Genomic DNA, 12,923 nt, shown 5'->3' with positions numbered 1-12,923 from the left:
CATTTCTTGCTCTCATATTTTTGCTTATTCAGATTTAAATGAGTGATTGTAAAGATGCATAAAAATAACAGGAAATATTTAGGTGTGGCTTCATTTCATTTTCAAACCATATTTGAGAAAAAAATACTTTTCTGAATGTTAAAAAATATATACGTTTTTTTTTTTCAATTACATTTTTATGCTTACAGCAGCATAAAAGCATAAAAAACGCAGTCTGCCCTGGACAGACTGGCGACCTGTCCAGGGCATCCCCTGCCTACGCCAAAGTAGCCGAGATAGGCTCCGGCAGCCCCGTGACCCCGAAAGGGACAAAGCGATACAGAAAAAAAATGAATTTTTATGCTTCTCTTAACATAAGCAAAGTCTCATGTTAAAATTTGGCATCAAGCTAATATAAAAAGTGAAAAATGAGTAAAGACATAAAAAGCACCAAATCAAATAGAACAGATTTATCATCTTCAATGCTTTTGGATTAGTGCAATAACAGAAGTTTAAGGAAGACAAAATAATAATAATAAATTATTTCCATTAATATCAATTATTTTACTAATAATTTCGAATCAGATATAAACAAACACTTTTATTTGATAGGGTGTTGTTATAGTATTTTGTCTAACGTAATGTAAGGTCAGTACCTATTTTCTATACAACTAACCATCACTCAGAGATAAGGTGTGGTTACTTGTATCAGTAGTCAGCTATGTTAGTTCTAACCACTAGCACTGATACCAGGGTCTTCTCACATATAGAAGGCCCCTGTTTCACGTTGTTTGCATGCTCTTCTCACAGCTCCAATGACCCTCTATGATTAATTTAGGATTAAAGATAAAGGGCTGGCATTCTATAAAGCCAAATTATGAGAGCAGTCCCAATACAGATGAGGGTTTGTTCCCACAGTACTTTTACAGAAATGAGCACAGAAACTTTACATTGTTATGATACTTGAAGATAACCTCTGCGCAAACTCCCATCAGGATTCGTGTGCTCTCGGCTTCCGTTGTTAGAGCGTAAAGCGTTTGACGTCAGCACCACAACATTCCGTCTTGACAGTTCGTACGGGTGGTAAAAATAATCCGTAACGATTTTATATCAAACTAAATTAAATCTGTTTGAGCTGAATGTAAAATTTCTGATTAAAGGTAAGGGTGGGTACTATGTAAAACTTTATTTAAGCCTCCAACAAACTGAAACGGACGTGAAGCAACTGTAATGCAAAAAGGCTAAGCTAGCACTAGCTAGTTTATGTTTTTTGAAGAAACCGAGCTGCGTTGTGGTAAATATTGAAATCCTTGAACAAGTAGTTATGGTTTTACTATCCTCTGCTTCAATTCACCAGAATCTACCCTAAATTAAATGTCAATAAAATTGATTAGAGACACAAAAGCTGTACTATGTCCCCAAACAAAATAATTTCAAGATAAAAGCTTAGCTAATTTTAGCATAGCATCGATTCTCCTCCTCTGTTTGTTTGTAAGTTAGCAATCTTATTTTTGTGTTTCTTGTCGTGTAACAATAATATACAATTTTTCGTTAACTTAAATATATTATCTTGTATCTGGTGTTTTTACTCGAAACCTGAGTGGATGTGTAAATTAATGGTTCTGGATTTTTTTTAAATAGCTGTGCTCGCTGATGGCCATCGATTTCCGAATGTGAATAGTTAATTCGCCGGCAGTCTAGCTGTGATTTTCAGCGGCGTGCACTGTCAGCAAACCCGAATGAATGCATTCTGAGCGGCACCAAGCAGCAGCGTTGCGCCGAGAGATCGTTGAAGAAGCAGCGCATTGCAGGTGCATCGCTAACTCAGCACGCGCCTGTGTTTTAGTGTGTGAGATCCAAGCCGGACGGGACGTTCTGAAAACCTGTTGTCTAGCCAGCCGAAGAGACGGGGAACAGGATAGGGAAACAGGGCGAAGCGGGCCCCGCGGAGCCGGTGGAGAAGATGGCCGGCAGCCCGGAGAAGAGTTCCACCGCGCAGGAGTTCAAGGAGCAGGGGAACCGGCTTTTCCTCTGCCGCAAGTACCAGGATGCTGCCTCTTGCTATAGTAAAGCTATTGTAAGCGTCTGGGATTTCTCATCCAAACACTAATGGCGAAGACTAAACAGTTTGCGCGTAAATACTCTTTATTTTCCCCATTGTGTCTTCCAGAACCGCAATCCATCAGTGGCAGTATACTACACCAACAGGGCCCTCTGCCACGTGAAGCTGCAGCAGTATGACAAGGCTCTGACAGATTGTAAGCATGCACTGGAGCTGGATAGTCAGTCTGTTAAAGCCCACTTCTTCCTGGGCCAGTGTCACCTGGAGCTGGAGAACTACGATGAGGCAATCGGCAATTTGCAAAAAGGTCAGAAACTAGTTTGATTTTTCTCTCCTAGCCGTTCGTGTCGGGTTTTCTTAATCATAACACCAGAACAAAGGATCACAACCTTTAGGTGTTGAAGATGGATCAGTTCACTTGTGCTTTTATTGTGGGATTCTAACAAAAAAGAATTTTCTGTGGGGATGAGAAAATCAAACTTGCACATGTTCTTAAAGGCACCAGCAGTTACAAATCAATGCATTTACCTTAAAACCAGAGCATTTCATCAACTTTAGGTACATTAAGAAGAAAATGACAAAATAAAAAGTATCAAAAACTGTAACGGATTATTTTTGCAAAGGTTTCCTGAACCTTCAAATGTATCAGACAAATGTAAGTCCATATGCAATCATGGTAGTTAATCTGTCCAAGCATATTAACAGAAAATAGAGTGGAAAGAAAAAAGACTTTCAACAGAGAAAATCCATGCAAAATTCTGATTTATTTCACCATCATCAGAGTTAGACGTTTTTTTTTGTTTTTTGTTTTTTACCTGGGCTCATTAGAAAAGAACCAGACAGATGCTTAGTGGTCCAAAAGTAAAGGTTGTATTTCATTTGGAGACGCACAGACCCGATGTTGCCTGAAGGGTCTTGTGAAGCTTCCACAGTCAGGGATGATGTAGGTCCATGTTTTTTTGAAGTCTACACAAAGTTCTGTAGCACTTCATGCTGCCTTTTGGTGTTGAGCTCATTGGAGCTGCAGATTCAATTTTCCTGCAGGACATGGGGCCCGCCCACTCTGCCAAAAGAACCAAAAGCTGGTTCAATTAATAGTATTACTGTGGCTGATAGCACATTCCCCTGACCTGAACCCTATTATGAATCTATTGTCTCTTGTTTGGAGGAAGATGAGACACCAGACTCAATAATGCAGATAATGTGAAGGCAGCACATAGAAACCTCCATTACTTCTACATAGAGCCACACGCTTCATATCCTCAGTGCATTGATGCAGTGATTCACATAGAGGAGCCCTAACCAAGCTAAGTGATAGAAATGAAGGCATTTGAACATTTAGGTTGTAAACATCTTTTTCTATTATTTTGATGATAAAAGCTAATATTCTGACACATTCTATTATTTAGATTAATTATCTTCAACGTTACAATAAATCAATGCTCGACATATTTCAATCAATTATATGCCGTTTACCATTTAATTTGTGTGTATAAATGTATGTTTGTGTGTGTGTGTGTGTGTGCGTGCGTGCTTGGGTTTTGATCATATTGTGATTTATTTGTCTTGCTGCAGTTTTGGGTTTGGATTCAGCACAGATAACTTTTGTAGTGATTAAGAGCAGAATTACATGTTTATTGTCTCACTACGCTGTTACACACGCCTGCAAACATACAATTCTTACATTGGTCTTGTTTGTCTCTGTGCCGTGTCAAGTGTTAAAAAATGGGCAGATGATCTCTGTCTAAAGTGAATCCTATTGTTTGCTGTTTTGGTTAAGATCTGGATTTATATCTGTTCTAATGGAAACTTCACGTTGCTGTGAATTGGCTTTTTCACATCATTTAGAAGTGGAATATTGTGGAGGACATTTTTCCCTCTCAGAGGGTTTGCATCGCTGCAACATAGATTTTTAAATCTCTAGTTTGTTTTTTACTCCCTTTTTTTGTATATTTGATGTTTTCTGCAGCTTTTATTCAACAACGAAACACGGAAGGAAAAGATTTGGTCAGCAGTTCATTGACTTATTTGTCAACCTTCCCATTGTTTTTACAGCTTATAACTTGGCGAAAGAACAGAGGCTGAATTTTGGAGACGACATTCCCAGTGCTTTACGCATCGCCAAGAAAAAACGCTGGAACAGCATTGAGGAGAAACGCATCAACCAGGAGAACGAGTTACACGCTTATCTGACCAAACTCATTCTGGCTGAGAAGGAAAGGTGAGCTCTCCTGGGAAAAATCTACTTATTTCAATTATTGCTTTTTTAAAATCTGCAATCCATATCACCATAACTTAATATTTTAAAGAGAGCTGGGTGATTACAAAGAAAAACACGATGACAATCAGAACGGAAGTGATGCTGCCAAGATCGCGTCAAGACATGTAAGCTTTTACATTTACTCTATTTAGCCACAGCAGCTGTTCCACATTTTTTGACATGTCTGATCTTCTTGATTTATTGATTTACTTTTATCATCCTGTGACCTGCAAAGGACAAATATTTATTGGATATGGAAGAGCTCTTCTCGCAAGTTGACGAAAAAAGAAAAGTGAGTATCAAAAGTCGTTTTTTTTTGGATCCTTCTGTGAAATATTAATGTTTTTTTAAGTTAGATATTGAAAATCCAGGTGACATTTATCTGTATATGCTAACATGACACTTTCATTGCTACCATAAAAGCACAATTAGAAACCATTAATGCAAATGTTTGCTGCTGATCTCTGTTTCTTTATTTTCAACTGACATCGATATCACTGATAAAATGATGTAATGCTGTAATGCTTAGTTTGTTTCTATGGTTACGGTGTGCGTTTCTAATATAGCTAAATGTTATCTGCAAGGATAAAAGCATGAGTTTTTGTTTTTTTGCCAGTAAGGTGTTTTTTTTTCTTCTGCTTCTAAAGTTCAGAGCCCAGAAAAGCTGCCAGTATGTTTTGACAACAAAGCAGTTTGGTTATAATTTAAATAATGATGCAGTTTCTTAGCAACCAAATATGGTTTTTGGTTTCTTTCACTGTTGTGTACCTTCTCTGGCAAACAAATGAGCTGTTTTTGAAATAAAACAGTAGAGGTTTAAAATGCTTGAGACAAATTTTCAAGGAACGGGCGGAAAAAACAGAAATCAATTTTTCTTTTACTTAAGTGGTTTTTTTGTTAAGTGTATGTAATGTTCAGAAATGAACAGATATGCTCTGAATCTTGTCAAAGAGGAGAGACGACTCTTTGCTTCACAATTAGTTTGATTGTTTCTTTTCAGAAGCGGGAGATCCCGGATTATCTGTGTGGAAAGATCAGTTTTGAGCTGATGAGAGAACCCTGCATCACACCAAGCGGAATCACGTATGATCGCAAAGACATCGAAGAGCACTTACAGGTAAAGGTTTTGTCCTCCAGCACTTTGATTGCTTCCAAATAGTTTTGTTTTCTAAATAAGCTATCGTTAAAGACCCACTCCGATCATCTTTTGATCTATTTTTAAGGCGTTCCCAGTGGTATTTTTAAAATAGTTATTATATTTTTAGGCAAAATCAGAAAAGCTGTCATTTTCTAGAATATAGTTTCTGCAGAGTGGCAGGAGTTCATTTGAAATGAGTTGTGGCCTGGAGTATTGCCAGGGGAGCAAGCCCACCCCCTCTCCCCCTTCCCGTGAGAGCTCAGAGCAGGAAGCCTTGACATCACAAAAAAACTATTTTTCAACAGTCTTCTCCTGATTCACAACGGTTTGAATAAAACAAATACTCAGAAATGTAATTTTTAGCTTCATTTTCTCCATATATGTCCTCCATCATCAGAAAAAGGCTACAAGAACAAGCTAAAAACACCAAATGCAATTTTCATCGGAGTGGGTCTTAGAGTAAACCTCCAGTGCAGTTGTGTGATTCCTCTCATTGACCCTCCATACATTTTGCATGTAGAGTACTGATGGATTCATGAAAACGTCTTTGCAGCGAGTCGGTCACTTCGACCCGGTCACCCGGAGCCCCCTGACCCAGGATCAGCTGATCCCTAACCTGGCTATGAAGGAAGTGATCGATGCCTTTATCCAGGAGAATGGTTGGGTGGAGGACTACTGAAAAAAGCACCTCCCATTTCTCCCTCATGCCCCCCACCTCCACCTAGTACTCAACACGAAGCCTGAACTACTGAAGGCTTTTGAAAACAGATCACCCCTTGCCTGGATATGCATCTTACACAAGCAGGAAAAGCCGCACTCTGGACTGCCCAGTGGGAGCCGTGGATCTCGGTTTGCCTCCTCCCTGCATTCAGTTTTTGCTGTAAAACTTCTTGCTGCAACTCTCCACAGCTCAGTGTTCATATGCTGCTCCCTTTAAGAACCCCTCTCTTTCTTTCTGTCCGTCTCTTTTAGTTTTTTAGTCTTTTTCCGCTCGACTCCTCTGTGATCAAATCGAGGCCATTTTCAGGTCTTTTTTGCACATTTCCTGCTTTTCTTTCCTGCTGTTTCTGAGTGCCACAGTTATTGAAAAGCTTTGATCTCAAGTGTTACACGTAAAACACTAATATTTAAAAAAAAACAAGTATAAAAAAATGATCATTTTTAGTTTTGAATTTGGCCTTTTTTTCCCCATTGAATGGCTTTTCATTTGTCCATTTGTTAAAGGTCAACTTATTTGTATAAAAGTTTGACATCAAATGCAACATTTTACTGCAAGACTTTTCAGGACCTTAACACAATTTATTTTCCTTTTCATATCAGTCACCCCATAACAGACAATTCAAATCAGCTGAATGTATAAATGATGTATTTCATAAATTTTTTTAAACAACGATTCAAGGTGTTTTGTTTTTGGTCCTTTTGGGGTAATCATGTCAAGCCTTGAACAGGAAGTGTGACGATGAAATGCTGCATTTAAAGAACGTTTTCATGTTGCTGGTTTGACGTTTAAAGCAGAAATCTTTCAACCTGGGAGCCACAGTGGTTTTCTCTGAATCCTGACCCGACTGTCCGTGTTCAGATGTTGAGGCTCACCTGGAATGACAGCCTACATTAACCACGTGAGCATCACCGCCCCTCCCCTCAGATTCAAGAAATGCTGGAAGACTTACGACCATCTTCTTTCCTCCATACCTCAGTCCAAGTGTTTGCGTGCTGGAGCTCCAGCATCCCTCTTTGTGAAACCCATTATGGTTCTGTGCTTGCCGTTGGCCGGTTTTCCAGCTGAATGTGTTTGTGGTTATACGGACTTGTTGGTTGTCGTTTTGTTTTGGGGTGCAGACATTGTACATAATTTGCTGGTCTTACTCAAAACGTTATTTCTTGATGAGATAGGTTTTTTTTTTCTGGAGAAATCCTAAAGCTTGAGAAACTGTATTAAATGTAGATATGTTGATAACAGAAATGCCTGATTCCGATTTCATTCATTTGTCCCCATTCAACCATAAATTTGGAGTATGTATGTTGTGATGTTTGATGCTAGTGGATCATTAAAAGAAATACAAAGAGTGAATGGAACTCCGCTGCTTATTTGACATTTAGTAATAAAAAGTTCATGGAAAACCTTTCTTTTTTTGTTTAATGAAGTGTCTAAATCAGAAGTGACTTAGAAACCTGTAATTGGCACTTTTTTGTTATTTAAATCCAGTCAACATGCCTTATTTCATGGATTGTTTGGTCACTAGGTGGCGCCGCTCTTCTAAAAAACATTTTAACTGACAAAACTTATTAAAACAATTCAAATATGCAAGAATCAGTTCCGATGGGATTCTGCAGCTGTAATAATTCCACCTATTCTGGCTCATTTAGACCCATATATTGAAAAATTGTTTCAAGAAAATTGATGAAAGTGAAAAGAGTGCAAAATCACAAAAGGAATGACTCTTACCAAACTTTAGAACATGGCAGACCCATTAAGACTGTAGTTTCTTATTTAAGCTATTTATTCTTCAGCTTTACAATTTTTTTTCTTGATTAAAATGTTGCTTTTTTGCTAAATGAAGTCGGTTTTGACCATATATAACTTTATTTATCGGTAGTTTGGGACAGTCAAAGCTGAAATTATCTAAAATTATGCATTATAGAATAATTGAATCAAATACATTTTATTTTTTTTTAGTTTGCCCTTTTCTTGGACTTTTAACAAACAGAATCACAAAAAATAAAGCCAATTCTCCTTTTTTTCAAATTTGACTTGGGGAAAGTTAAATCCGCAGCTTTTCTGTTCAGAAATGGGGACAGTGTGTAGAAACCAGCCCTCAATGTTGTATTTTGAGGATTAATACCCTCCTGACTGACAAGCAGCAATACAGATGTGTCCTCTTTAGAGAACTCCTAAACCTGAAGATCTCCCAACCATTGCATACTGAATGGACTCCGTAACCCTTGTGCTATCTTAGATGACCCCACCCTTACATTGACGTGTTCTCCCTACCATGACAAAGGTGGATAAAGGTGGAAAGATTTCATGTAATCCATGGACACCAGTGAAGATCACAAATCATTGAAGAAAAAAGGTTCAGCGCTCTGTCTAGTGGGCTCCCAAAGTGCCTAGGATAGCACAAGGGTTAAGGTATCAACAGAGGACATTTGGAGCTTTTCAATAACCGTATACCAAATGTGAGGGAGTGGGCTTTGGAAATCCTAGTTTTTGGGGGATTTAAAAATCTTTACTTGGACACCTTTTTTCCCTTCGGTATGAAGTTGGTCTGAAAGCGAGCCTGAGTTAGCAGCTCACCTGCTGAAAAGACATAAACAAGAAAACTGAAGAGTGCTTTCTTCGAATTCTCTTTGGTGAAATAATGCTTGCTTCAGTCACAAGAAGAGGCTGACGTGCAGCCCCCAAACACCAGGTCCATTGTCCCGGCCCTTCAGAGGGCTGACATCACAGCCTGCATGTGCTAGGAGGGGAGAGCACCAAACCAGTGCTGCTGGCTGCTGGGACTGACTGTCCTGCACAGAGGAACCAGAAAACAGCATCAAAATGGTAAAAAAAAAAAAAAAATACGTATATTTATTAGAAATGATTGAAAAGATTTGATGTCTGAGTGATTTAAATGTTTAGTGATGGCTTTATGTGGATCTGATGTCCCATGTGTTTACAGAGCGTCAAAACTGCCGTGCTTCTCCTTGATGTTGCTGTAATGTTGTTGACTCCCTCCTCAGCCACACAAGGTACGGATTGATCATTCAAAACAATCATTTAGACAGGGTCTGTGCACAAATCTACCTTCAGAAGTAATCAGTAATCTAGAGATCCTTTTGTTGAAAAGGATTATTAGTAAAATTTCCAGAAAAATAATATTCCACTTTCAGTTGTTCTATTAATCATTACAAATCTAGCAGAACCTTTTTAATATCTGACCTTCTGAAGAATACGGCGTATGATCAAAAGTTTCTTTTTTAAAAGAATGATATTTAAAACAAATATGTATAATCAAAATATACATTTTATTAAAATATTTGACTTTCATTGACTGGCAAGATACATTGTCTATTAAGTGGCAAAATATTGTCCTAACCTTTGTTTTTAATTTTTATAGTCCTTTAAAAATGAAAATTTATTGTGGATCACAAACACTTCTAACCTTTTTCTCTTCTCTTCTCGGACTTCATCACTTCTCCAAATTGCACAAATCAGATAAATTGTTGTTTATTAGTATTAAATAAGCTTAAAGGACACATTCTTGCAGTTTCTAGTTTGTCATATATAATAAATATATATATATATACAGTTGTAATTTAATGATTTTAAATATTCAGAAACTGCAGTTTATAACACCTATTGATGCAAATATGCATTAATCCACCATGGCTCCAGAATTACCTTAATTTAGCACTATGAAAGCAAAAACATAAGTAAAAGATTTTTTTCATAGCTGTTAATAAATTCAGTCATTGAGGACTTAAAACTTAAATAAAGGTGAAGCTTGTGGCTCCTGGTGAGTTTGTTCAACAACAAATTGGCCAAAATGGCTCTTTAAGAGTTAAGGTTGCCAAACCCTTTTCTAGTTGAAGGGTTTGTCTGCAACATGTAATGACAGCAGTTGAGCACAGAGGAGGTAGGTTCATCATTAGCTATGTTTTAACCTTGACAAGACTCTGTCCCAGCCAAATACTCAGCTTAATATTCATGTGTTTTACAGTAAAAGTTTGATGTGAATGAGGTACTAAAATAAAAGAACAACACACTTAAATACATGTTTGGTCTTCTTATTTTAGTAGGTCTGAGTGAGAAAGTTCTGGTCTTCCCCTATGAGACGGATTTCAGCTTCGTGGCTCTGATCCCACAGAAGGAAATGGAGCTCCGGGCCTTCACCCTCTGCATGCGTGTGGCTACAGAGCTGCCAGAGGAGCGACAGATCATCCTGTTTGCCTACCGCACGGCCGACTATGATGAGCTCAACGTGTGGCGTGAAAAAGATGGCCGCGTGTCCCTCTCCATGAGCGGGGACGGTATCTTTTTTCATCTCCCTCCTCTCACCACTTTCCGCTCCAGCCTCTGCCTCACATGGGAGTCTCGCACCGGCCTCACCGCTTTCTGGGTGGATGGCAAACGCAGCACCTACCAGGTCTACAAACCAGGTCACAGCATCCGTCCAAAAGGCACCGTCCTGCTAGGGCAAGACCCAGATAAACACTTGGGAGGGTTGGAGGCCATGCAGAGCTTTGTGGGGGAGGTGACTGACCTGAACATGTGGGACTCTGTGCTCTCCAGGAGCATGATTCAGGCCTGGCACTACGGACACAAGGTGCTCAAGGGGAATATCTTTGACTGGTCCAGCATAGAGTACGAGCTGAACGGGAATGTGATGGTGGTGCATGACGACTGACTCCATGAGAGGTGCAGCACAGACAGGAGTCAGACTTTGGAGCCTGGCCTCAGTCTAGTGCTGATGTGTTTTTGTCTTTCTTAGATTCAAAAGTTCTTCTTTACTTTAGGAGCGTCTGTCTATCCTGAGTTAACCTCTGAATGTTTAGGTAAATGGAGAGAATGATTTAGGATCATTTGATTCTTGCTGCATGATTTATGTTGTGCCCCTTTTTGTGTCTAGGAGCATAACATAAAAGTACGGTAAATATTTTTGCCCGTTTAAATTAATAACAAAACACCAAAAGATTGTCTCCGTATAAAAACAACAAATTTATTTAAAAATTGTTAAATAACAACCACCAGTAACTTAAAAGGTGAAGCAAAAAAGGCTTCGGGGTAAACCAAGGCCAAAATTACAAACAAACCCCCACCTAACCGAAATCTGCAATCTTATCTGTAATCTGTAAACAAAACTACACAGAGTGGGCCTGAACACAAAAACCACAAAACTACAAAGTGCAACACAACCTGAAACAGGTGGAGAACTACAAAACAAATGGAGACGAGTGCCAAAGCTGCAGTTTGGATCCAGTGGGAGCCACGCCTTTTCCAGCACCACACCCGAAAGTAATCAGACACACACACAAACAAACAAAAATCCACAAAAACAACGAAGTCCCACTCTGATAAAAAGAAAATACCACAACACACGGAACAAAAAGAAATCCAAACCAAACTTAGCCACAGCCGTAACAATCTCCCAATAAAAAAAACAAATATTTTTACATTTTCAGCAGCGACAGATGCACTTAATATTCAGCCAATTTTGCTCATAAATCAATTAAGGTCCTTTAAACTGCAATGTTTTGGTAATATTCTTTAAAATAGATAGAAAGTAAACACAGCTTTTTTAATTAAGTCAAAAAGCAACAGAAACTGCCTTTTTAAATGTATTTTTACAAAGCAGACATGCTGTGTGCTACCAGATGGTGGTGCTTTGTTCTGCACATCTCAATTTAAAGAATTGTGTCTGATTTTATTTGAGCCTCATACATTTACTGTGATTTGTAAGATAATGTTTGATTTGTGCACGTACAAGTTGTTGGGAATAAGCACAAACTAAAACATGATCATGAGGCTAACATGTGTTATAAATAAAATCCAGCAGAAATGTAACAATGAACTGGAATTTAAAAAACACTTTGCTGTCTTGAATTTAACTGGATAACCTGTTTGTTGACAGAAACCATTAAGGAAGATGCTGAAAAAGAAATCATTGAAAGCTTTTTTGCACCTAAGTGGTAATTATCTTCTTTAAAATCCTTTGCCACAATTTTGCCTTTGGATATCGCCCTTGTTCATAAATTTTCTATGTTTCAGCTGATGTAAGAGCGCTTTGGGGCCTGAAATAACATCTCGCATGTGCATAACTGATGGTGTTTGTGATTAAAATCTCAGAACTTTAAGAGCCTGTTTTTCATTTTCAACTTTGTATTTCGGACTAACTGATTACCATTTATATTTAAACAACTGTAGCTGTAAGATTAAACATTGTTATATCACATATGCTGAAAAGACAAATAAAATCAATTAGCTTTTAACCCCCCACCCCTAAAAAAATCAATCTTTAAGGTTTTCAATTAGGATTTTTTCTGATCTCTTAGGTGTTCTTTGCTGAGGCATAACAGACACGAGGGGCTTAGGTTACACATTACTTGCAGAAACTAAGACATATGGAGCTGCTCCACTTACAAAGGGCCCTAAAAACAGGCTCAGGGTGAGATCTTCTCCATCCAAGTGTAACAGTAACCCCGTGTGCCGCCTCTCTTCATCTCCACGGCTCCGTGCACCCACCCTCCTAGCCCGCACCACCATCGTGACCTCCTTGCAGAGACACTGGGAGAAGAAGTTTCAGTGCAGGCTTCCTCCAGGGTGGGAAAGTGCAGCCTTCTGAGTGTTTATTCTGACCAAATCACCCGTCGGCTCTCTCGCTGCAACTAAATAAGGAGAAGCCAGGGCCGATGAGTTCTGACTGCGGGTCAGCAGCCAAATGTTCCACCTTCTTGGATGTTGCAATGCATCAATCGCAGTGCCCACTCACTGTGTGGTAACA

General features: G+C 38.8%; 2 protein-coding genes across 3 annotated transcripts; both read left to right on the top strand.

Moving 5' to 3' along the window:
* The first annotated feature begins 1,002 nt into the window (after positions 1–1,002).
* Positions 1,003–7,510, top strand: stub1 (STIP1 homology and U-box containing protein 1). 2 transcript variants are annotated; one of them, XM_011488134.3, is made up of 8 exons: positions 1,003–1,273; positions 1,826–2,056; positions 2,150–2,348; positions 4,097–4,262; positions 4,351–4,426; positions 4,537–4,593; positions 5,302–5,418; positions 5,993–7,510. In XM_011488134.3, the coding sequence occupies exons 2-8, from the start codon at positions 1,943–1,945 to the stop codon at positions 6,116–6,118; spliced, it is 855 nt and encodes a 284-aa protein (XP_011486436.1). In that variant the 5' UTR covers positions 1,003–1,273; positions 1,826–1,942; the 3' UTR covers positions 6,119–7,510. The 2 variants fall into 2 exon arrangements, with proteins under 2 accessions (XP_011486436.1, XP_004080390.1); XM_004080342.4 differs by having other exon boundaries at positions 1,004–1,139.
* Positions 7,511–8,851: 1,341 nt separating this feature from the next.
* Positions 8,852–12,276, top strand: LOC101161344 (pentraxin fusion protein). The gene is made up of 3 exons (XM_004080341.3): positions 8,852–8,983; positions 9,102–9,171; positions 10,219–12,276. Exons 1-3 carry the CDS (start codon positions 8,981–8,983, stop codon positions 10,827–10,829), a joined length of 684 nt encoding a protein of 227 aa, XP_004080389.1. The 5' UTR covers positions 8,852–8,980; the 3' UTR covers positions 10,830–12,276.
* The last annotated feature ends 647 nt before the right edge of the window (positions 12,277–12,923 follow it).

This window comes from Oryzias latipes, chromosome 19 (assembly GCF_002234675.1).
Source record: "Oryzias latipes chromosome 19, ASM223467v1".
Classification (NCBI taxonomy): domain Eukaryota; kingdom Metazoa; phylum Chordata; class Actinopteri; order Beloniformes; family Adrianichthyidae; genus Oryzias; species Oryzias latipes.
This window is presented reverse-complemented; position numbering and strand designations above follow the sequence as displayed.

Bases quoted from the DNA above. Each gene is read 5' to 3' on its own strand.
- LOC101161344 (XM_004080341.3), top strand. The intron at 9,172-10,218 runs GTACGGATTGAT...TTCTTATTTTAG, and splicing joins TCCCTCCTCAGCCACACAAG to TAGGTCTGAGTGAGAAAGTT.
- stub1 (XM_011488134.3), top strand. From the start codon at position 1,943: ATGGCCGGCAGCCCGGAGAAGAGTTCCACCGCGCAGGAGTTCAAGGAG. The intron at 4,594-5,301 runs GTGAGTATCAAA...GTTTCTTTTCAG, and splicing joins AAGTTGACGAAAAAAGAAAA to AAGCGGGAGATCCCGGATTA. The intron at 5,419-5,992 runs GTAAAGGTTTTG...ACGTCTTTGCAG, and splicing joins ACATCGAAGAGCACTTACAG to CGAGTCGGTCACTTCGACCC.